The sequence below is a fragment of the Calonectris borealis genome, chromosome 11, assembly GCF_964195595.1.
Source record: "Calonectris borealis chromosome 11, bCalBor7.hap1.2, whole genome shotgun sequence".
In the NCBI taxonomy this organism is placed as follows: Eukaryota; Metazoa; Chordata; class Aves; order Procellariiformes; family Procellariidae; genus Calonectris; species Calonectris borealis.
The window spans coordinates 337,120-359,367 of NC_134322.1; the positions used below are offsets into that span (position 1 = coordinate 337,120).

The following is a 22,248-nucleotide window of genomic DNA, read 5'->3' on the forward strand; positions in this document are numbered from 1 at the left end:
CACTGGGCCGGGGGCAGATTCCTCACCTTGGTGCCCCGGGGGGGCCTGTCCTCTGAGCTGCGGCTGCCTGCGCTGCTGAGCGAGGAGGCTGTGTCCGTGCTGGAGGCTGAGCTCCGCTGCTGCCCGAGGCCAGCAGTGCTATGGCCCAGGTCTCTGTCTGCCCTCTCGACTGGCACAGGAGCTGCATGGGGCCCTCCAGCCCCAACCCAGCAGGCGCCCTGCGCCTGGGGAGGCAGAAGAGCCTGGGGAGGTGCTGGGACAGCCAGGGAGCCCCAAGGACACCCAGCGTCATAGGGCTTGCCAACAACAGGCCTGGAGGGATGTGCCAGCAGCTCTGGGCAGGCTTCCCAGCTGCCCGTGCTCATTGCTGGCCCGAGCAGGGCAGCGTCTCCCCGACAGGCGCCTGGTTGTCCCTGCAGCAGCAGGGCAGGCAGAGCCCCCCCGCCTGCAGCCGGGCTCAGCGGGGCACCCGCCGGCAGTGCCGCCTGCTCGCTGCTGGAGCAGCGCACAGGGCTGGCGCTGGGCCACGTGCCAGCAGGGTCTCCTGCAGAGCCGGGCACAGCCCCGCCATCCTCTTCCCCAAAACGCCACCTCTTGCCCTGCTGGGCCCGCTGGGAGAAGTCCCCCCGCAGCCGCTCCAGCTCTGCCTGCAGGTGGGAGATGCCGCGCTCAGCCTCACGCAGGGTGCGACGCAGCCGATCGTTCTCCTGGGCAGGGAGATGGGTCCCCGCTGGGGCACAGCCTGGTGCACCGGGGAGCCCTCGGGTGCCCGGGGCTGCAGGTACCCCTGCCCAGCCCCCTCCCAGCCCTACCTGGGCGATCTCCCTGAGCTGGTGCGGCAGCTGCCCGACGCCCATCCTTGAGCCCCCCGTGGGTCCCTCCATCTCCTGGGGAGGGAGAGGTGAGCCACAGCCCCCAGGGCAGCTCTGCACCAGGCTGCGGGCACTCCAGACCCCCGCTCCTGCCGCTCCCAGTGCAGCCACCGCCACCCCGGGGCCGGGTCAGACCCCAGCGCTGCCCGCCCCGCGGTGCCACCCTCACCTCCTGCGGGGCCGTGTCCTGCCGGGCTGGTGGGCGTGGGGTCCTGGCCGTGGGTGTCGGTCCCTGTCCTGCAGCAGCCGCCACCGCCACCGCGTAGGGCCCATTGGGCGCAGCCGGTGCCACGGCCCCGTGGTGCTGCCAAGCCCCGTGGAGCCTCCCCACCGTGTTTGCTCTACGGGCGGGGCGGGGGCCCGGGGCCGGCCCGCGGTCCTGCAGCAGCACTGGTACCGTGCCTTCTCACGCAGCCAGGCTGGGCCCTCCCTCATGCCCCGGCTTGCTCTGGTACCCACACTGGGACCCACACCCAGCGCCTCTGGCTCCCCCCAGTCTCCCCTCCTGCTGGGCCCGCTGTGGCACTGGGCGCTGGCAGGTGCCGGGAGCTCTGTCCATCTGTCCACATGTCCGTCCATCCTCCCCAGGGCTTTTCTCAGCCGCAGAGAGTGGAGGGGGTGGAGGGAGGTCTGGGGGTGCTGTGGCCATGGTCCCCAGGGAGAAGGGCAGCTGCTGTGGTGGGACAGGATGGAATGGGAGCAGCTTGAGTCATTGCTGGGCATGGTGCCCATGGGACCCCATGGCCTGACACCGTCCCTGCTGCCTGGGCAGATGGTCGTCTTGGGTTCGGTGCCCTGATGGCTCGCGGGCACCTTTCGGGCTGGTGCACCCAGCACCGTGTTGTGCTGGAGCCATCCCTGTGTCCTGGCGGGGGGCTGGCTCCTCCAGAGGCTCAGCTGGGAGTGTGCTGGGGGCACCGGCCATGGGCTGAAAGCCCTCCCGGAGCCCCGGACCCCAGGCCAGCGCTCCCGGCTCTGCCACCCCCCTGCTTGTCCCCCCTCTCTAGCAGAGCTGCCCTGAAGGCACCCTGGGCCATGACTGCTGCATGGATGGGGCCGGTGCTGGGGCGCTGTGGGCACCTCCATGCCCAGCCTCATGGCTGCTGCCTGCGTGGGGGCTGCTGGCACAGGCTGAGCTCAGAGTTTTACGTAAAAATGTATTCAAGGAGCTATTTACAATGAGCCCACCGCCAGCGGGTGAGCTGAGACGCAGAGGCGGCCCCAGGCCAGGGCAGCTGGTGCGTGGCAGGAGCCACCTCCGTGCCTGGAGGGATCCCGGCAGCAGCCAGGGCTGAGCACCCGCCACCTGGGCTTGCTCTGGCTGGTCTCTCGGGTGGCCCTGGCTCAGCACAGGACTGGTGTCCCTGGGCCTGCCCACCTCCTGGGTCTCCCTCAGTCTCTCAGATGCCGCCGTCTCCTGGGACAGGGGGTCAGGGGGACCCAGCTGGACCCAGCGGGGCCAGGGCACAGGCACAGGGCATGGCAGACACCAGCTCCAGCTGCTGCCATGCGCGGGGCTGGGCACAGTCCGTCCCAGCAGGGACTACGTGGAGACGCTGATGCGCTGCGGGGCACGTCGTCGCCGCAGGACGCGCAGGGCTGGGCTGCTGCGCCGGTGCTGGGGGGAGCCGCGGAGGCAGAGGGGGCTCAGCAGCAGCCACAGGTAGAGCAGGACACAGGCCCAGCATGAGGACACCTTCACCCAGAAAGTCGACCAGCTGCCGTGCGTGAAGGTGGTCTCCAGCACCGCATTCTCGTAGCTAGTGGGAGAGGGCAGGCGTTGGGTGCCCAAGAGGCGCTGACATGGGGGATCCCAGCGCCAGCTGCAGCTGCAGCTGCCAGGTCACCCCATGTCCCAGCAGCCGCACGTCCCTGGGCAGGTCCCACCTGCCATGGAGCCCCCCAGCCCCACAGACCCCAGCCCATCTCGCTGCAGCGCGTGGCTGCTGCCTGCCAGCTGCCGTTGGCAGGGGCTGTTGATCGAAGCGGTGCAGGTCTGCGGGTGCAGAGATATGCGCTTCCCCAGCAGGCACCAGCTCGGTGACACTGGCACAGCCCGGAGCAGAGGGCTGGTGAGGAGTGCAACGCTGCAGCCTGAGCCCGTGCAGAGAGCAGGTTGGAGCTGGCAGGTGATGCTGTGGGGGGTGACGACACTGGGGGGTGACAACGCTGGCAGGGCTGCAGTCCTGGCTGGGTGCTGTATTAGCAAGAGGGAAGGGGAGCAAAAGCAAGGAGGGCTGGGCAGCAGCATAGGACTCTACCTGAACCAGTTGGTGAGCGTCATCATGACGTAGAGCGAGGCGAGGAAGAAGACAAAGTGGAAGGCTGAGTAGCTGTAGACCACCCGGTCTCGCTCATCCTGGATGATGCACTGTCCCCCGGCGGTCTCCTCCGCTTGCTCACACGTCTGCTCGGCGCCTGGGAGAGCACAGGGGCATGGCAGCTCCTGCATTACCTCCTTGCTGGCACCCCGGGCTGGGACATAGGTGCCCGAGGGTGTGTGTAATTGCACCCACCCTGCACCCACCTCTCAGCTCCTCCTCCATCTTCTTGGGGCAGCAGAAGCAACAGGAGGGTTTCTGCAGAGAGAGCAGTGCACTGGCAACTGCTGCTGGGGCAGGGCAGCCCAGGCCCATGGCCACTGCTGCTGGGCTCAGCCCTGCTGCAGGATCTGGCCCTGCCTGGCACTAGGGCTGCCTGGCTCTGAGGAGCCGGCACAGGTGGGGGTGCGCCGTGGGAAGCCCCCCGTGCTTGGCTGGACGAACCTGCCTTTGCCCCAGGCCTGGGGCTGGGACGGGGGCTGAGGAGGGCTTGGGGCAGCAGGTCTGTGGTGCCTGTGGCAGGAGGACATAGGGCACAGCGTGGGGCGGGCAGCATCCATACTCACTTTAAACTCGAAACTGTAGACTTTGACCATCCAGAAAGGCCCGAAGACCTCGGCGAGGTATGAGGCTTCATTACTGTGCCCGGGAGAGAGGCAGAAAGCATATGGGCACCCACCGCCCTATGCCAGGCCCCCAGCCTGTCCCATGGATCTGACACGGCCACAGGAGACCTGCCGTGCCAGGCCTGGGGTCACTGCACTGCTCCTGCCCATCTGCAGATGCCTAGGTTGCTCTAGCCCTGCCATCCCTCCGGACATCCCCTGGCTCCGCTGGCCGTGCCACAGGCTGGGGACAGGGTCCCCATGCGGTGCCTGTCAGGCTGGCCGTGCCTGGCAGGGATGGTGTTGTGGGCACCCTGCCCACCCCGCGCTGCGGGCACACGCACCATGCGAAGAGCACGCAGGCATACATGATGGTGGCCCCCAGGACGGCGACGGTGGTGTCCTCTGTCTGCAGCTTGTCCTGCCGAACGCCTGGGAAGCAGACGGTGAGGTTCTGGCCCTTGTAGAGCACTGCGGGGAGGCAGAGGTGAGATGGGCGCATGCCCCAGTGGGGGGGCTGCCAGCGGCAGGCGAGAATACCCACCTCTCTCCGGGGGACGGCTGGACAGCGCGGAGAAGGTGAGGTACATCACGTAGCAGCTGATGATTGAGGACTGCAGCAACCCTGACCGTGGCTGCTCTGCAAGGCCGGGGTCAGAGGTGTTACCGGAGCCCCAGGAGCGCCATGAGCTGGCGGATGGGCTCTGTGTGGGCCCCAGGCAGCCCTCTCCTGCCACTCCCCTGCCCAACACCCTGTGCCGAGGCACAGGAGGGTCCAGTGGGAGCCCTGGGGAGCTAGGTCCTCCCCAGATGCCCAAGTGCTTGCCCTAAGCTGGGAGCCCACAGCCACCCCCCCAGCCCCAGGACGCAGCCAACCCTGCAACACGGTGGCCCCTGCTGTGCCATGCTGTGCCGTGCCGTTCCATGCTGTGCCATGCAGTACTCACTGAGCCGCACACAGGGCGTGATGGAGATGAAGGACATGATGCCGCAGAGACTGCCGTTGATGGTGAGCAGCGCCTTGTTGAGGTGGCAGGCGGCCGGGTGGGTATAGTACTTGTAGAGGAAGGAGAAGGCGGCGGAGGCAAGGGTGTAGAAGACGGCTGTGGCCAGCAGCACGGCCAGGTACCAGCGCTTGTCCTGTGCAGCGCCCGTCAGCCTGCCAGGAGAGCGGGTGAGAGCCGGCAGCACGCAGGTGCCCGCCCGGCGTCCCGACACTCACCAATTCTTGTTCCAGGTGTGTGCGAAGGCGGTGATCAGCACAAGCTGGATGAGGATGAAGGCGAAGCCCCCGCAGACGCCCGTGTAGTGCCAAACTGGAGGGAGAAGGCAGAGGTGGGGCCAGCCCAGGGGGCACGCAGGGGCCTAGGGTGCCAGCTCAGGTGGGGAAGGGGGATGCACCTCGGATGAAGCCGTCCTCGGGGATGAAGAAGCTGGCGGCACAGAGCCCCACCAGTACCAGCAGCTTCAGGAGCCAGAACCTGCAGGGCAGCCAGTGTCTGGGAGATAGGGCCCCCGGCAGCGCCCAGCCCCTGGCAGCCCCCACCAGCCTGGCCCAGCCCCACGCCCCATCCCCGTACCCGTTGTGGAGCTGAGCGCGGCAGTCGGCGCTGGAACGCACGTTGAGGAGCAGGGCAGCCTGCGCCAGATGGAAGCAGGCAGTGCCGAAGCAGACCCGGTACACGGCCGAGGAGCCCACCAGCCGCTCACAGTCCGTGCCCCCAGGCAGGTGTTCGCACAGCACCGCTGAGAAGGGCACCTGCAGCCACGGTGAGCAACGGGACGGGGCTGCTGGTGTGCCCAGCACCCCTTGGTGCCCATGGCACCCAGCACCCCTGAACTCCTGATACCCCCAGCATTCCCAATACCTTCTCCATCCCCAGGTACCCCTGGGAGCCCCAGCACCCCTGGCACCCCCAGCACGCTGGGCAAGTCCTGCATCTTTGGTACCCCTTCTCCCTTGGCACTTCCAGCAACCTTGGCACTCCCAGCACCCCTGTTACTCCCAGTATCCCCAGCATCCCAGTACTCCTGGCTCCCCTGGCAATTCTGGCACCCCCAGTGCTCCTGGGACCCCTAAGTGCCCCTGGGATGTCTGGTACTCCAGCATCCCCAGCACCCCCAGCACCCATGGTACCACTGGGACCCTCAGCACCCCCAGCGCCCCTGGCACTCTAGCACTCCCAGCACCCTGGGTGTCCCAGCTCCCGCCACCACCTTCTCCCTGACGGCTTGGGCCACGGTGCGGGACAGCATGAGGCAGCACACGGCAGAGGCGAGGACATGCAGGAGTGTGTAGAGGATCCGAGTGCCCGTGGACACGCGGAGCCCACGGCAGGAGCTGCAGCCACAACCGCAGCACAGCTGGGGGAGCATGGTCAGCAGGGACCCCACTGGGCCAGAGCTGCCCCTGAGCCTGGCCTGGCACTCCCACTCCAGTCCAGCCCCCACCCCAGCCCCAACGAGCCCCTCAGTCCCACCTGGCAGAGCAGCGAGTGCAGGAGGCGGCCGTGTGCCCGTGTGCCCGCCATGGCCCGGCTTGGCTCCACTCGGCCCCCGCTGCCCTGATGGGATTAGGGGGATTGTCGGCTCGGCCCGCCCCTCCATCTGCTCGCTGCCACCTCCTGACAGCCACCATCAGGGCGCTCTGCAGGGAGCCTGTCCAGGGTCCTGTGACCCCTGGCCATGGGGACCCCTGCCTGGGACCCTGGCCCCTCACTGGGCAGGATGAGGGCCTGGCAGCTGGCTTAGGCATGGACTGGGGGGCACGTGAGGTCTGTGGGGTGCCATCACCTGCGATGGGTGGTCCCGGAGCAGTGCTGTGGTGCTGTGCGGTGTGTCTGGGGAGCTTGAGGGTCCCAAAGGGCTGGAGGGATGCAAAGGCACCTGTAGGGACCCCAGAGTCTTCTGCGTGGGCAGAAGGACGGCAACAAGCACATCCAGCCGGGGAGCGGGATCTCCCCAGAGTGGACAGGAGCGGGGGACAAGCTGGAGGGATGCAGGGGGCCTGCTGCTGCCCCAGAGGCCCTGTGCTGGGCCTGGCGTCACCCTCCTTCAGCTCCTCCACAGCTGTTCTGGCTTTGTGCTGGAACAGCCCTGACAAGGCGCTGGTGTTTGGGCTGCCGCTGCGCAGGGCTCGCCCAGCGTCAAACATCTCCCTTCTTCCCATTTTCACCCGCAGCGAGGAGGCCAAGGTGGGCAGGAGGCTGGGAGGGGACAGAGCCGGGACAGCTGGCCCCAGTGGCCAAAGGGATGATGGTCCATGACACAGCGTCGTCCTCAGCAGTGAGACTAGAGGCAGAGGAACAGGAAGGTTTTGGCTCCCAGCGTGGCTGTTGCTTGGAGACTGGCTGGGCACCCGGCTGCTGGTGGGAGGTGATGGGCGACCGCCTTTGCAGAGCTAGGTTTTGTTTTATTTTTCCTCTTCCCTTCACAAGTTAAAGTGTCTTTATCTCGACTTATGAGTGGTTTTGCTTTTGCTCTTCCCATGCTCGCCCTGTTCCGCTGCGGGAAGCAGCAAGCAGCTGTGTGGGTGCTTGGCTGCTGGCCGGGGTCAGCCCACCACAGCTCCCATGGGATCCCACGGGACATTTCAGGCTGGCTTGTCCCCATGCACATGTTCCTGCACCAGGAGTGGTGGGAGGCCGGGATCAGGGGGGAAAGGGCCCCAGAGGCTGTCACAGAGGTGGGTGCAGCACATGGTGCAGCAGGTGCAGGAGATGGAGGAGCTGGCATGGGACCGACAGACACAGGTCCAAGTCCGGTACAGGCGGCTGCTCTCAGGGCAGGTTTCTGTTTGACTCCCTGGCAGGTTTGCCAGGCCAGCGTGGCACAGCTGGAGGCAGCTCCAGGCACCATGGGGACAGGGCGGGAGGTGCTGTGGGGCCAGCGCGAGTCCTCAGTGCCAACCTGGAGAGCTGGAAGTGGAGTCGGCGGATGGCAGAGCCCAATGGCAATGGTGGCGCAGGGTCCCCAGCTGCCTGGCCAGGCCAACGAGTCAGACACGACCTGTGCTCGCCCGCCCCGCTCCCGAGGACGCTCCCACGTCAGCCCAGAGGAGGTGCGCTGTGGAGCCAGCGCCACGGGCAGAGCCCAGTGCTGTCCTCCAGGGTCGGTGGAGAGGGGCTGGAGCAGAGCGCTGTGCTGCCCTGGTCAGCAGCGCCGGGATCTTGTAAAGATCCCCTGGGCTCACTGTGAGGGTGAAGCAGTGCAGGGGCTGAGGCCAGAGAGACAGGGCGGCCTCTCTGCCTAGCAGGGAGAACGGGTGGCTGCAGTCCCACAGGGACGCTCTGCGGATCAGGGCAGGGGCCGGGGAGAGCTGCGCCTGCGGCACTTCCCCCCAGGGTCTGCAGGCCCCCCCATCTCCCCACTGCTCCAGCCTGGGCTCCTGGCCCTGCCGAGTGGGCAAAGCGGGCATGGAGCTGCCACCACTGGCCCCCCAGTGCCACGGGCCCACGGCAGCGTCCAGATGGCACCAGGGCTGGCTGGCTGCTGAGGCGGCCCTGGCAGCTGCGCAGCTGTGTAGGGAGGAGCGCTCCTGGCACCAGCAGCCCTGTGAGCACCCACCGCCCCACAACCGCCCTGGCAGGGACACATCCCTCTGCCATGCGCCTGGGTCTATCTGCGCTTTCGCCTTCAGGTGGCAATCCCTTGGCTCCTGCCCCGCGAGCTGAGGCAGCCCCTCAGAGCGGCGCGGGTGTCTGTGTGAGAAGGGCTCCCTGCCCCACAGCACCCTAAGCCACTGGTGCCTCACATAGCGTGGGGTGCAGCCTGTCCCCAGAGGGGCCACGGTGTCCCCGTCAGGGCATGGTGGGACACATGCAGTGTGGGAGGGAAGCCAGTGGCAGGCCCCGCTCTCCCCAGCCTGTGCCCCACGGCAGCCAGGCGCCGTCCCTGCTGGGGCCGCACTGCAGGTACGGCCCAGCACCAGGGCATGCCAGGGGCACGGCCCCAGGACACACCGGCCAGCGGGCACGGCCCCGGGCCGGCCACCTCCCGCTTCCAGGCAGCGCCTGGGGAAGTCAGTTCGGCCACCGCTTTGGCGGGTGGCGGCGCAGGGCCGGTCCCGTCCTTCCATCGCGTGTGACTGCGGCGGGAGCCAAATCGGGATCCCTAACCCTCTTACCCGGCTTAGCGCCCGCCCGGCCGGCGGTCAGCCCGGGGGCGGCGGGCAGGGCTGCGCCCTCCCCGGCCCGGCACCGCCGCGGGCCCGCGCCTCGGCGGCGGCAGCGCCCGGGAGCCGCCGGCACCGAGCCCCCCGGAGCCGTCGGAGCCGGGGGCAGCGCAGGCAGAGGACGCAGGCCAGGCGCTCGGCCCGCCGGGCTCTGCAGCGCCCGCCGGCGGCGGGACGGGGCCGCCGCCCGGAACGCGGCGGCGGGGCCGGGGTGGGCGGGGCTGGCGGGGGTGGGCGGGGCGAGCGCCGGGGCCGGGCTGCCCGCAGGGAGGTGTCGGGCCGGGGGAGGGCCGGGGCGGGCGGGGCTGGCGGGGGTGGGCGGGGCGAGGGCTGGGCCGTGGCCGCCCCCAGCTGCCGCTCTGGCCCGCCGGCGCGCGCCACTCTCTGGTTCCGGCGGCGCACGTGACCGGAAGCGGGGCGCGGCGGCGGCGGGATGGCGGCGGAGGGCGACGTGGAGCTGGAGCTAGAGACGGAGCCCAACGGCTCCGGCGGCGGCGGCGATGGGGCGGGCGGGCGTGCAGCCGAGAAGCCGCGGAAGCACGACAGCGGCGCGGCGGACCTGGAACGCGTCACGGACTACGCGGAGGAGAAGGAGATCCAGAGCTCCAACCTGGAGACGGTGCGGCGGCCGGGCGGGCGGGCGGGCGGGCGGGCCGGGGCTGGGCGCTGCTTGCGGGGGCGCCGAGCCGGGCCCTCAGCACCGCGCCTGCACGGCCGCCGCGGTGCCCGTCCCGGTGCCCGTCCCGCCGGGGCGCGGCGCTGACCTGCCCGGTGCTGCGCAGCGCGGTGACTGCCCTCGTCCTGGCAGGCCATGTCGGTGATCGGAGACCGGAGGTCCCGGGAGCAGAAAGCGAAGCAGGAGAGGTGACTGCCCGCGCTCGCTCTGGGCTCTGGGGAGCGGCCCGGTCTGTGCCAGTCCCACCCCTCGCAACACGGCCCGGGCCCCGGCCCGCGGCCCGCGGCTTCCCTGTCTGACGGCCCACCCCTTCCCCGGGAGCCGGGGCGGGCGCCCGGCTTCCTCCCAAAGCACCCCCCGCGTTGCTGCTCCTGCCCTGCTGCACAGCTGAACGAGCAGCCGGCGTAGTGATCACCAGGGCCGGGGCCTGTCGGTCACCGAAGGTTTGTCTGTCTCTTGCCTCAGGGAGAAAGAACTGGCAAAAGTGACCATCAAGAAGGAGGACCTGGAGCTGATTGTGAGTAGGGGTGGGATGCCGGGCGGGCGGTGGCATGTCCCAAACCTTGGTTGCAGCTGGTGTCTGGTCACCGAAACCGCACCGAAAGATGAGGCTGGTGTGCACCTGCCCACGGCACTGGGGCCGGGTGGGTGCGCAGCTGGGTGGTCCCCGCTACCGAACCCCCAGCCCGGTCCACGACACCATTCTGTGGCTGCTGTATGGGGCTGCGGCTGTTTCCCTGCAGATGACGGAGATGGAGATCTCACGGGCAGCCGCCGAGCGCAGCCTGCGGGAGCACATGGGGAATGTAGTGGAGGCGCTCATCACCCTCACCAACTAAGCGCCAGGTGCGCCGGACGAGCGCTCCCTCGGACGCAGGGTTGGCTGGAGACGCAGTGTGTTACCTTACCCAATAAAGGCACTGGTGGGAGTGGGCTGTCACTGTGGTCCGCACAGCGCCGGGTGGCTGCCCCTGCCCGGCAGGTCCCACAGGACAGGCGGTGCTGACGAGTGGGGCCCGGCCTGTGGGAAGGCATGCAGCATTGTGCTGGCAGTGCCTGGGCACCCCTGCGACCGGAGCAGGACGAGGCGACCTGCCTGAGCGCTGAGACGTGCCGCTCTTCCTGCCTTTAACCTCGGCCCCCCCGGGGGCCGGCACAGGCAGCCGCTGGACGGACCCTTGTTCTGGACTGCAGGAGCAGTGGCTCCTGTCCCTCTGTTGTCCCTGCTCACGTGCTGGCGGGTGCACCCAAGGTCTGGCAGGGGAGCGCCGTGCCGGCCCCTCCTGCCTCGGTGAATCTGGCTGTGACCAGAGGCGCGGGGGCTCAGGTAAGCCGGGGCCTGGGCGAGGCGGCCCCAGGACAGGGTGACAAGCAGAGCCCCCCACCCCCTGACTAGTGCGAGCTCTCAGGCCATGGAAACACGAGGAGCTTTGTTAACGTGCGTCTCCCGTCCTCAGGGAGCGCAGCTCGTGCCGGGACAAGGGAGCAGCGGCGAGCCAGGTGTGGTGATGGCCACCCTCACGCACCGTGCCTGGCCTGGTGCCCCCCGGGCTGCGCCAGCCCATCCTGGCTCGCAGGAAGGCACAGAACAGGACAGCCATGTTCATTCCAGAGACAACACAGCCGGAACGTGTAAGAAAACGACCGCTTTAATCAAACCGACCCCCCCCGACCTGCACAAGTAGAAAAGCCAAGCCCTGCAGAAACAGGGTGAGGAGATGGGGTCACCGCTGTTCCACACCAAAAAAGGGCCCAAACTGACAACGGGGAAAGTACAAGCAATAGGGAGATGCTGTGGGCCAGACAGGTATAAAAGTCCGTTAATTCCTCCAAAAGTGGGTGTGCTGGAGCTGGGGGCATTGCTGTGCTCCCACGCAGCCCTGTCAGCCGCTGCCGAGGCTCTCGGGGCAGCTGCCGGTGGGATGGCGGCGCGGCTGCAGGCCTGGCCAGCACGGACGGGCTGTCGTCCTCCACAGCACTTGGGCAAGGAGCCTGCCAGGTCTCCCCAGTGCGGGGAGCGGGACACCTCGGCAGCAGGGCAGGCGTGGCGCGGGGGCACAGAGGAAGGGCTTGTCACCACACAAGTCGTGGCACAGTGCTGTGTCCCTTCTGTCCCTGCCCAGGCCCCCGGTAGCTGGCAGAGAAGTGCCCTCCTGTCTGCTCCCTTAAGTGGTTTTTCGCTTCTTGGCTGAGGGTCTCTCAAAGACATCCCGTACGCCTGCTGCTTTCTGCTTAAAGAACTTGGTGTTCTGTGCGCTCTCCTGGCCCCAGGCAGAGTCGAAGGAGGTCGTGTCCTGGTCCACTAAGTGTGTGTACTTTGTCCGCCCCGAGCGCCCGAAGTTCTTGACCTGGGGAGCAGAAGAGCTCGTGAGCAGCCATCCAGGGAGGACGCAGGGACCTGCGGCTCCTCCCCACCCAGCACGCAAGCTCCTGCCCCCGCCGAGGAACCGCAACCCCTTGGCGCAGCACGTGGCTGGGTGCCCTCCGGCCAGCACACCCACCTGCATCACTTTGGGCAGGATGGTCTTGTTGAAGTGGTCCTCGAGGGTCGGGGCGCTGAAGTCCCTCTTGTACACCTCCTCGTCCTCATCCTGCAGGAGAAGGACACACCTGCTCAGCCTGCAAATTTCCAGCAAGCACCAGCAGCCAGCAGAAGCAGGGGAGCCACCAGAAGCCTGTATCGCTGCTCTGCTGGGGGCTGCCGCGGTACTTGCAGTCCTGTGAACCTACTGCTGAAGGTGGGGGACACGAGCGTTGTCCCCCAGCCCTGCCTCTGGCAGCCACCCTTGCGTCCCCGCGGGCCACTTCTCCAGAGCCCAGGCCATAGCCCACGCAGAGCTGGGTTGGTTCTGGCAGGGTCCATCAGCCCAAACAGCAGCACGGGGACAGCTCTGCTGCTTCGGCTCCATCTCAACTGGGAACCCTGAACCTGACGTGCTCTGGTGAGGCAGTGCAGGCCAGCTCCAGGCAGAACTGTGCCCGTCCCGCTGCGGCTCCAGAGGGCGGCTGCAGGCCAGCGCCTGGCAGGCCGCCGTGGTGTCACCGCTCACCCTCTGCCACAAGAGCTGGCTGAGCTTAGATCACCTCGGTCGCTTCAGCCCTGTGCTGCCTCCGAGGGCTGGCTCTTGTCCCAGGCACCCCCAGCCCCAGGGCACCATGGGGGGAGGCTCCCCACAGGGAGAAGATGTCCCCGTGGTCTCGCACAGCCCCTCCGGTGTGCAGGCCCAGCCCCTGCTGCCAGTGCAGGCGTGGCCAGGCCCTTACGGCACCACTCACCATGAAGAAGGCGCCGCGGTGGTAGTACTTCTGCAGGAACTTGTATTTGCCCTTCACCGCCTTGTTGGTGATGACCTTGCCGTTGGCCCGAAGCTCAGCCCGGCGCTCCTCCTCCGTCAGGTTCCGCATGCGCTCGATCTCCGCCTTCTCCTTCTCCATGCTGGGCAGGAGAGAAAATCCTGAGCTCATGTCCCCACCGCACCTTCCCGGGACAGCCGCTGTCCCGTACGTTTACTGACTCCGTAGGGGAGCAAAGGCACCCCGAGGGCAGGCAGGAGAGGCTTTGGGTGCTTGATCTAGCTGAGACCGTGCTGCCAAAGGGAAGCCTGAGGAAGAGACGCCTCAACTGCCCAGGGGCCTGTGGGACGTGGGGCTGCAAGCTCTCAGCCTTGGTCTACGCAGACGATACTTACGCCTCTCGTTCTTCACGGTCCCGTTTGATACGCTTCAGCTCACGTACTTTCCAGGCCTCGTACTCCTCCTCATCGTTCTCATCATCTGTATCAAGTGCATCCAGTGCTGCCAGTGAGCGCTTGTTCTCCTCCAGCTCCTTCTTCGCTTCCTCTTCTACGATCTGCAGCAAGGCGCAAGCTAAACTTGCTGCAGTGACTGCCGCTCCCTCCCCGTGCGACCCCCAGCCCGCCCTTGGCACCTTGAGCGTGTACTTGCGCCTCTCCTCCGCCAGCCTCTTTGCCTCCTGTTCCAGCTCCTTCTGCTTCAAGGCTTCTGCTTCTCGCTCCTGCACTGTGATCCGGTCCTTCCTGCAGGCAGGGACCACAACAGCCTTCAGCCTTTCCGTGAGCCAGTGCAGCCACTTGGCTCCTCGCAGACTTCCCCCTCTCCTGCACCGCAGCCACATTCAGCCTTCGCGCTCTCCAAGGACAGGCTGAGTCCCAGGGCTCTCCCCTTTCCGGCGTTGCCCGCACCAGGGCTTACAACACTGTTCCCCTACAGCTGCAGGCGCACATGTGAGTGATGGGGGACCAAGCCACCAGCTATGGGGCACGGCCTGCCAACGGCTTCCCTTTGCCACGGTACAGCACTTGCCTGAGGGCTCCGGTCAGACCCTGCTGCGACAGCTTGAACCTGCAGTGACCGACGAGGGGCTGTCAGTGCAGGGATCGCCCCTTGCTCCCGCCACAGCACGGAAAGGAGACCACGGCAGCAGTGTCTGCTCCACCCCCAGCTCCCTACTCCCATGTCCTCGCCCAGGGCTGACCCACGCGGCCGCGTCACCCACTTGCGGATGAAGACAGGTTTGAGACGCGGCTCCATTTCATCCTCGCTGTCCGTGTACTCCTCATACTCGGACTCTGACTCGGACTCTTCTCCGGATCGACCCTCATCTTCCAACTCCATCACTTCCATCTCCTCGGTTTTCCTCTCCTGTGCTCGCTGGCGCATCATCCCGCGCCGACGCTCAATCTCCTGATGGAGACAAACACAGAGGAGTCAGATGACCAGCCCCGCCACCGCTTCCCTCTCACTCTCCTGTCCAACATGTGCTATGTCTGGAGTGCTGGTTACCAAATGATACACCCGTCCCTCCGGACGCAGGGTGGCCTCTCCCGGCACCCCGTCTCGCACAAGAGGGCAGTAACCCACAAGTGAAGTCACGGCCAGCCGTGACAGTTGTCCAGCTCCACCAGAGAGCCCACACATCCATGCAAAAGGCAGTTCCAGCCTGTGCCATTCAGGGGCTTTCCTAGGCCTGATATTGGGCTCTGCAAGTGCACCTCATCATCGATCTCTTCCTCTTCCTCTTCACTGGTGTCCTCCCGCTCCAGGCGCCAAGCTTCCCCCTCCACCTCTGAATCACTTTCTCCAACCACTTCAGGCTCCACGATTTTACGGTGTCTTGCCAGCCTGCAACAGACCCCAATTAAATGACAGCACTTTGAACGTAAAGAGGCTGCAAGAAGTCAACTGTTCATGAATCGTTCCTAACGAGGCTGTGGCAAGCACTGGAACTGCCAAGTGTGGGCAGACCCCACCCGTTCTCTCCCAGGAGGCTGCTGAGCCCAGCACTCACCGCTCCTCCACATCTTCGGCGATGCGGTTCTGGAGGCGCCGGAGCCGGGGGTCGTTGGCGAGCTCCTCCTCCTGCTCCTCCGGCTCCACCTCCTGCTCCTTCGCCTTCTTGATGAACTGGAACTCCTCGTCCTCCTCCTCCGAGGACTCCATGGGCGCGTAGTCGGGCCGCTTCCCCGACACGTACCGCTTCACCTTCACCTTCTCCATGGAGAGCTCGCCTGCGGGTGCCCGGCCGTCACCAGAAGCCCCGCGCCCGGGCCCGCCGACTCCCCGCTGCCACGGCTCGGCCGGCTCCGGCCGCGGCCACCCCACTTACCCTTCTCGTTGCGGACGGGCACGGCGCCCGCCGTGGACTGGATCGGCGGCTGCTTCATGAGGGCGCTGGGGACCGACATGGCGGCGGCGGGGCCGGCGCCGGGACAGGCCGGGCCGAGGTCGAGCAGCGGCCGCTGACAACGGCTCCTCGCAGCCGCTCACCCGGAACTGGAACCGCGCCGCCACTTCCGCCGGAAGCGGAACCCGCCAGCAGCCTGCGGCGAGCGACCGGAAATAATGCTCGGCGTGGGGGTCACTTCCGGGGCGCCGCGGGCGGTGGCAGCCTCGGTGCTCGGGGCGGGGCCCAGGGCGGGCGGCGCTGAGCCCCCGTCCGGGCTCGTCCTGCGCGGCGCCGGTGGCGGCCTCAGCCAGGCCCGGGGCGGGAGATGTCCCGTCCCGGCGCGGGGTGGCGGTGGGCAGCTCCCGCCCCGGCGCGGCGCTCTGCCCTGCGCACCCCGCGGTGCGGCACCCGGCTCGGGTCACGGCCGGCGGGGTGTGCCGGGCCCTGAAGCCGCGCCTGAGCCCCGCGCTCGGGCAGGGGTGCGGGTGGGTGCCCGCCGGGCGCTCCGGGCGCCGGCCGGGGGCGGTTCCTTCCCCACACAACGGTGCGGTTTTTCCGCCATCCAGCCAGGCGTGAAGGCGAGGCGCCGGCAGAACCGCGGCCGCGGGGAGAGGCCATCGCACGCCAGTCGCACACTGAGTTCCTTCGGGCGGCGGGCCAGCACCGGGGCAGGGTTCCCGCTGGCCTGCCGGAGGAGCCTGGCTCTAGCCCCAGCCTCCCGCATGGGGCGCGACTCGGCGGCCAGGGATGCTGACTTTAAAGCCCCGGCTGTCGCCACCCTCTCGGGTACAGAAGCGTTTACCGGGGTGCTCGCTCTACACGAAGCTCAGCACTGCGCGTTGGGAGGGGCCCGAGCCACCGCGGGTCCTGCTGCCTCCCCAGCTGCCAGCCGACCCGCGGGCAGGGAGGGGATCGTCCCCTGCTGCGACCCCCACGCCTTCCCCTTCCGGCGGGGCTGGGGTGAAAGTGACACCGGCTGAGCCAGCCGCTGCTGGTACGGCTGTCTGGACACCGAGTGCTCGGTGTCTTGGTGGCACCATCACCGTAACTTCTGCGGGGCCTTGCCGGGCTGTGGGACACGTCCTGCAGAGCTGCCGGTGGGTCTGTGCTGCACCTGCTGCCTGTGCCGCTGCTCTCGGGGCAGAGCTGGAGCTGGGCAGTCGTGGCCGCTGCCTCTGCCAGCCGGAGCCGAGCCTCGGCCTTCCTGCTCTGCCCGCTGACATCCAGCCCCACCAAGCCCCTGCGCTGCCGCCTGGCCCCCATCTCCCAGACAGCAAGGACGAGCGGCGCCTGCGCAGCCACGTGTCCCACCGCAGCCCTGGGGACGGCCGGCACCAGGGGACAGGGCTGCTCCCAGGGCAGCAGGACCTTCCTGATGTGCTGTGGAGCGGGGCTGGGGGAGCCCCTGGGCTTCCCAGTGGCACTGGTGAGGTGATGGCGGTGGTGTGTGTGTCGGGAAGGGCCGTGGCTGCTTCGTGGCAGGCATGAGGGGTTTTCCGTAAGCGGCCAGGTGCTGCCCACGTCAGCACACGTCAGCCTCCGAGGGGTGCGAGGTTTCACAGAGGAAAGTTGAGGGCAGAGTTGGGAGCGATTGGCTTGCGCGAGTTGCCCCTGCTCTGGCCGCAGAAGGTAAGACTTCTCCTGAAGCTGGGCAAAACTGTGTCACAAACCACCGCAGCCACGCCTGCCATCCTGTACTGCCTTCTCGAAAGAAAGGAAGAGGTTTTATCTTCCGGGAAGTCTGCCTGTGGGAACTGGCCTGCGGCACCCTGCGGCAGGGGAAGCAGAGGGGCCAGAGCCGTGCTTTAACGCTGCGCTGCCGGGTGCCTGCCCTGCCCTCACCGGAGCAGGTCCCCTCGTGGCGGTGCAGCGGAGGCCGTCTGGTGCGAGGCCAGCACCGGAGGCGGGCAGCCAGGAAACCCCAAAGCAAGCGTGCTTTTCCAGTTGGTGGGTCAGCACTGGAGCATGATTCCAAAGGAAGTGCAGGGAATTCTCTTCCTTTTGGTGTCCTTGGTTCCGTGTTGGAAGATGTACTCCTGGGAGGATCTAATTCAGCCGCTCTCGGGGAGAGCAGACCCGATTCTCGGTGGCAGTGCTGCCTCCAGTCTGGGCCCAGCTCTGCTGGGGAGGAGGGTCCCAGAGGTGGCTGCAGAGGTCCTAGGCTGGCACAAAGGCAGGCTCCCTACTGGGGGACTCTCCTCTCACCCTGGCATCTCTGCAGGCCAGGGCTGGGCAGATCCAGCCGGGTAACCACAATCCTGCCAGGCTGCAGGCGGGGGGTGGCTTCCCTAGGCCCAGGGGGGTGGGTGGACCCGGCCCCTTGCAGCAGCTGCGCCTGGCCGTCCTGGGCTTGATTCTTGCTGTGGCGCTGGGGGAAGGCTCTCCCTGCAGCCCCCTCCAGGAACTGTCTCAGAGAACCCTGTTTCCACCGCCGAGGCCCCAGCAGAGCTGTGGGCTCTCCCCAGGGTCCCTCTGCTTCAGCGTGTCCTTGCAGCAGCTGGGACAGCCCCGCTAGAGCTGGGCAGGGAGGAGGGACAGGGTGTGCAGTGGGACCCCAGTGCTGTGGGGCTACCTTGGTGCCCTGTAGCTTGTGGTCTGCCTTGGCAGCCAAGGCATTAGTAGCTTTATAATCCTATAGCAACTGATGGTCCTCCCCAGCCTTGCCCAGGAATAAGCAAGAGCTCGTTCGGGTGTTTGTGGCCTTTACGCCCAGATGATAATTAGAGCTCCTGCTCTGCGTTTGGTCATCTGATGAGATATTAATCTTGAGGGTTATCACAGTGTGTTCCCACCTAATGAGTCCTGTGCCACCATGGCATATGACTTAGTGAAACAATTAGACACACCAGTTTAAGGGAAGCTTGGGACTTGCACACAAAGCACATAATGTCCCATGCAGGTGAAGCAAAACTAAAGACCTCAGCAAACAGGGAAATGCTTTCACAGCCTGGCTCAGTTCTGTGACCACAGGCATTGGAAGCGGCCCCCAGCCTGCGACGTGTCTTCACTGCCCTACGTCCCCTTGAGAGGCTCAGCCAAGCTGGATAAGCCAGATGCTGGCATTGCCTGAGCTGGTGTGGTGGGAGCCGTGGGGGGACCCAGCCCTGAGGTCTCTCTGGGCAGGGCCCTGCGGTGCCCATCGCAGCGTGGGGTGCACGGGGGTGTCGTGGCTCTGCACCTGCCCTTACCGGATCCCCTGGGGACGCGGCAGACGGGCTGCCAAGAGCTGGTGTGGCTGAGGGCAGCCCCAGCCCCCTCCCCAGCGCAGCGGCTGCTCACGTGTCAGCCCTGCAGTGGCTTGGCAGTTGGCAGCTGGGCTGTCGCAGGGGTGGGGGGTGATTCGTGGGGCTGAGCCCCCCGTTCCCGGGGTGGTGTGAGGCCATGTGAGGCTGGCAGCCGCTGGTGGGAGTGAGCCCAGAGCACAGCCAGCACCCGGCATGGGCCAGTCTGCTCCTCAGTGCTCTGCCAGCTTGCTGGTGAAAACCTGTGCCTGCCAGGCTTTGGGCTAGATTTGTGCATCCGTATCTGTAAGCACCCCACTCCCCAGCCCACCGAAGCCCATGGGCAAATGGGGCTCTTGCTGAAGGGCCACAGGTGGGCTCTCTGCCCTGGTGTTTTCTGCACACGTGTACTTGTGTTCCTGTGCGCGTCGCTTGTGTGGAGCCCCCCGAGTGCCGCAGGCACCTTACAGTGCTCGGGCCGGGCAAGGATGTCCCTGCACCAGCACAGCTGCAGTTGTAGGGAGACAGGCAATGGCGGGGTGCGACACACTACAGTCCAGGGCAGGGGTAGTGCTGTGGCAGGCTGTAGGTCGATACCTTGGCAGCATTACGGCTGCTGATGACAAAGTCAGAGGCAGATAAAGTTACAGAACCACCCTGAGCCGCTGCTGTTTGTGTCTGCAGCTGTACCGCAGGGCAAGGTCAGGGTGTTCGGGCTGGGCCTTGAGTCCCCTGCGTGTGACCACAGTGAGATGTTGTGTCTGGGAGCATGGCTATGAATAGAGCCTCTCGAGCCAGTGGGACCCTACGCAGCACAGCTCCTGGCTGGCCCACAGCAGTCCCAGCTCCTGAGGCACTGGGGCCTTCCCAGGAGCCTGCCGGTCCAGCAGGGAGAGGAGGGGAGGAGAGAGGCCAGAGAGACTCCAGGGAAAGGGGACTGCAGCCTGAGCTTTGGGAGAGGGCACAGGAGAGGGGGCTGAGGAAACGCGTCTGTAGCACAGCAGAGGGGCTGTGGGCTTGCCCTGCACCAGCATGGGCATGGCGGGCGGAGCGGGTTGCTGTGCTCCAGGTGAACATTTTGTTACTGATTTGGTCCCTCTGGACATCCTCTGCCTGCCAGTGCTGCCTGTTACTTCATTTTCTCCGCTGTTTGTGAGGGCCCTCCGCCTTTCCTCCACTGGTTCCCCACTCACCGGTCTGCTTTCGCCCGCAGCGTGGTTGCTGCTGGGGAGCGGCGCTGCTGTGGTCCTGCCATGTCCCAGAACTCCCCCCAGGCTTGAGGTGCCTGCGGGCAGGGGTGCAGCCCCATCCCTGCTCTGCCTCCCAGAAAGCTCGGGCAGATGGGCAGTTGCATCACTGTTGGAGCTTGTGCAATCTCTGCAACCCAAAAGCCAAAAATTGACCTGATTTTTCCATGAAAGTAGGTTTCTATTGATTGTTGTGTGCTGCCTGGCCACGCCACATAGTGTGCTTGGTGCGGAGGAGCACGGGGGGTCTCCCCCTGGCCCCAGTGAGCAGTTTGGCCCCTGTGCCTACAGTGAGGGCTCCAGGGGATGCCGTGGGACATTGCCTGGCAGGGCAGACGTCGCAGGAAGCTGCTGGCTGGCTCACGGTAGCGCGTTACTGGTGCGACGGTGCACTGGGAGTCACTGTGTGGAGGGAGTCACCGCTCCTGGCTGTCTCCTGGAGTGCGCTGATGCCTCCAAGCGATGGCCCCCAAGTCAGTTAAATGTCCAAGAGGAGGGTTCATGGTCCTGGCAGACACAGCTGCAGTAGCTGCTTCGCCCCCTCGCTGCCCTGTAGGCAGCGGCCAAGGAGACGGATGCCAAGCAGCCCCGTAAGGTGTGGGAGGAACAGCAGCCGTTTGGATCCAGCCTGGTGGCCCTGGTCTTTGCTCCGTCTGCATCTGTCCCCCGGCCCCGGGGAGCTGCTGGGAAAGCAGATCCCATTCACGTCCGTGGCTTCGTCCTGCAGCCAGGTGCTCCCGGTTACAGGTGTTGTCTTTGGCAGGGGCGCGGGGTCAGCATGCGGGACCAAAGCCAGTAGTTTATGTAAGAGAGAGGTGCTTCCTGCCTGCCTGCCCTGCGGCACCCAGATAAGCCACAGTGACAAGGGCCCTTTGTCAGCTCCTGTCCCCAGCGTGACATGTCACAGGGGCCAGTTGCAACAGCTTGTCACCTGCCCGGGCACGGCCACCAGCACCTAAATGAGGCATCTGAAGATAAGGCGTGCGGGTGGGGACAGGGGGAGGCAGCCCGCCTACTGCCCTTCCTCCCACCACCAGGCCAGGGTCCGGCTCAGGACCTGCCCCCAGTGCATGTATCCCCCATATATCTCTGCGGGGCACTCCTGGCTGGGCTGCGCATCCAGGGGCTGCGGGGCCAGCCTGGGCTCATTGGCCACCAGGGAGGACTCCTGACCAGGCTGTGGCGGCGTGGGGGTGAATGTCACGCGTCTGTGGGGTGCTGAGGTCCCCCCGGGCTGCCCAGCAGGACCATGGTCCCAGAGAGTGGACCTGGGGTGCCACAGCCCCCATGGTGGGCGGTCCCTGGCAGCGGCTCTTGGGGCGGGACGCCGGGGTCAGCCCGGCCTGGAGTCGCTGCCCCTGGGTGACACTGCAGTCTGACCTGCAAAACTAACCCAGTTTAACTGAGAAACCTGCCCTGTGCCAGATTTTCTGGGCTGTTCTCAGCATCTCAGTTACCAAGGTGACTGTTTCCTGTGCGATTGCTAATGCTTCATGATCTCGATCATGATATCTGAGTGACTTCCTTTTCTCTGTAAGGAGCTTTAGGACCCACTCCTACCGGGGGTTGCCCAGACCCCTTCTGAGGTGCAGAGGATTCAGGTCAGTTTGGGTTCTGCTGCTTTTGCTTTTTGCTCTTGACCCGGCTTTTGCATTGCTCTTGACATGGTCCTGTGTGTGCAAGGGAAAAGAGTGTATTGTTTTTTACGAATGACCGAAGCCAAGATGAGCCGCGATTCACTTTTCACCTTTTCTCCTTGGTGGAAGTCTCTCTCCTGAAACCTGAAACTGGGCTGATGGATTTTCCTTGTGTTGCTGCTTTCCAGACAGCTTCTCCGTCAGGCTGCTGCGCGCTGGCCTGGGGCTGCGGCCCCCATGATATAGACCTTAGTGGGAAGGCCGGTGCTGCTCCCGTCGGCCTGGTTGAGGAACCCTCTGCTCCAGTGGCAGCCAGGGCTGGAACGGGCCGGTCTGGGTGTCCCGCTTGTGTCCCGCCAGCCCCGTGTCGCAGAGTGACTCACCGTCTGCTGTGCGTGGGGATGTGAGACGAGGTGTCTTCTGGGTGCCCTTCTCTGTGGGTGCCTTTGCACCCCTGGTCCGTGCCTGGGGCCCACGGGGGGTCTGGGCTCTCATTGGGGCAGATCCAGGTCTCCCACTCGGGTGGGCACAGGCAGCCCCGGTGGGCACGGTCAGTCCCAGGTGGGCACAGGCAGCCCCCGGTGGGCACGGCCAGTCCCCCGTGGGTACAGGCAGCCCCGGTGGAGAGGCCACGCTGAGCCCCGGGCCGTGCCCAGTGTCGGCGGAGGGCGGCTCTGCCCAGGCCGGGGTGAGGGGCAGCGGCCCCGGTTCCCGCGGTGCCCGGGGGCGGGGCTGGGGGGTGCCCGGAGGGAGCCGGGCCCAGCACGGGGCAGAGGGGCCGGGGCCGGGCGCTGTGGCGGGGTGTGGAGC

The 22,248-nt window shown here is 66.5% G+C and overlaps 3 protein-coding genes across 3 annotated transcripts; 1 reads left to right on the forward strand and 2 right to left on the reverse strand.

Annotated features, from left to right (window-relative positions):
• Positions 1 to 2,265: 2,265 nt before the first annotated feature.
• On the reverse strand, positions 2,266 to 6,441 carry SERINC4 (serine incorporator 4). The gene is made up of 12 exons (XM_075159495.1): positions 6,279 to 6,441; positions 6,016 to 6,162; positions 5,379 to 5,557; positions 5,200 to 5,279; positions 5,021 to 5,114; positions 4,746 to 4,957; positions 4,343 to 4,438; positions 4,143 to 4,269; positions 3,760 to 3,832; positions 3,385 to 3,451; positions 3,134 to 3,347; positions 2,266 to 2,632 (listed from the first exon to the last, which is right to left on the reverse strand). The coding sequence occupies exons 1-12, from the start codon at positions 6,327 to 6,329 to the stop codon at positions 2,416 to 2,418; spliced, it is 1,557 nt and encodes a 518-aa protein (XP_075015596.1). The 5' UTR covers positions 6,330 to 6,441; the 3' UTR covers positions 2,266 to 2,415.
• A 2,935-nt stretch (positions 6,442 to 9,376) lies between these two features.
• Positions 9,377 to 10,576, forward strand: HYPK (huntingtin interacting protein K). Its single transcript, XM_075159594.1, has 4 exons — positions 9,377 to 9,590; positions 9,780 to 9,835; positions 10,113 to 10,164; positions 10,391 to 10,576. Exons 1-4 carry the CDS (start codon positions 9,405 to 9,407, stop codon positions 10,484 to 10,486), a joined length of 390 nt encoding a protein of 129 aa, XP_075015695.1. The 5' UTR covers positions 9,377 to 9,404; the 3' UTR covers positions 10,487 to 10,576.
• A 702-nt stretch (positions 10,577 to 11,278) lies between these two features.
• Positions 11,279 to 15,453, reverse strand: MFAP1 (microfibril associated protein 1). Its single transcript, XM_075159593.1, has 9 exons — positions 15,274 to 15,453; positions 14,956 to 15,175; positions 14,660 to 14,789; positions 14,164 to 14,351; positions 13,576 to 13,684; positions 13,337 to 13,497; positions 12,924 to 13,083; positions 12,149 to 12,238; positions 11,279 to 11,995 (listed from the first exon to the last, which is right to left on the reverse strand). Exons 1-9 carry the CDS (start codon positions 15,350 to 15,352, stop codon positions 11,813 to 11,815), a joined length of 1,320 nt encoding a protein of 439 aa, XP_075015694.1. The 5' UTR covers positions 15,353 to 15,453; the 3' UTR covers positions 11,279 to 11,812.
• Positions 15,454 to 22,248: the final 6,795 nt, after the last annotated feature.

Coding starts and splice junctions, on each gene's coding strand:
- HYPK (XM_075159594.1), top strand. CDS start 9,405: ATGGCGGCGGAGGGCGACGTGGAGCTGGAGCTAGAGACGGAGCCCAAC. Junction 9,836..10,112: donor CAGAAAGCGAAGCAGGAGAG/GTGACTGCCCGC, acceptor CTCTTGCCTCAG/GGAGAAAGAACTGGCAAAAG. Junction 10,165..10,390: donor AGGAGGACCTGGAGCTGATT/GTGAGTAGGGGT, acceptor GTTTCCCTGCAG/ATGACGGAGATGGAGATCTC.
- SERINC4 (XM_075159495.1), bottom strand. CDS start 6,329: ATGGCGGGCACACGGGCACACGGCCGCCTCCTGCACTCGCTGCTCTGC. Junction 5,280..5,378: donor CGCGCTCAGCTCCACAACGG/GTACGGGGATGG, acceptor GCTGCCCTGCAG/GTTCTGGCTCCTGAAGCTGC. Junction 3,452..3,759: donor TCTACAGTTTCGAGTTTAAA/GTGAGTATGGAT, acceptor CTCTCTCTGCAG/AAACCCTCCTGTTGCTTCTG.
- MFAP1 (XM_075159593.1), bottom strand. CDS start 15,352: ATGTCGGTCCCCAGCGCCCTCATGAAGCAGCCGCCGATCCAGTCCACG. Junction 14,352..14,659: donor AGGAAGAGATCGATGATGAG/GTGCACTTGCAG, acceptor TGTCTCCATCAG/GAGATTGAGCGTCGGCGCGG. Junction 12,239..12,923: donor ACCGCGGCGCCTTCTTCATG/GTGAGTGGTGCC, acceptor CTTCTCCTGCAG/GATGAGGACGAGGAGGTGTA.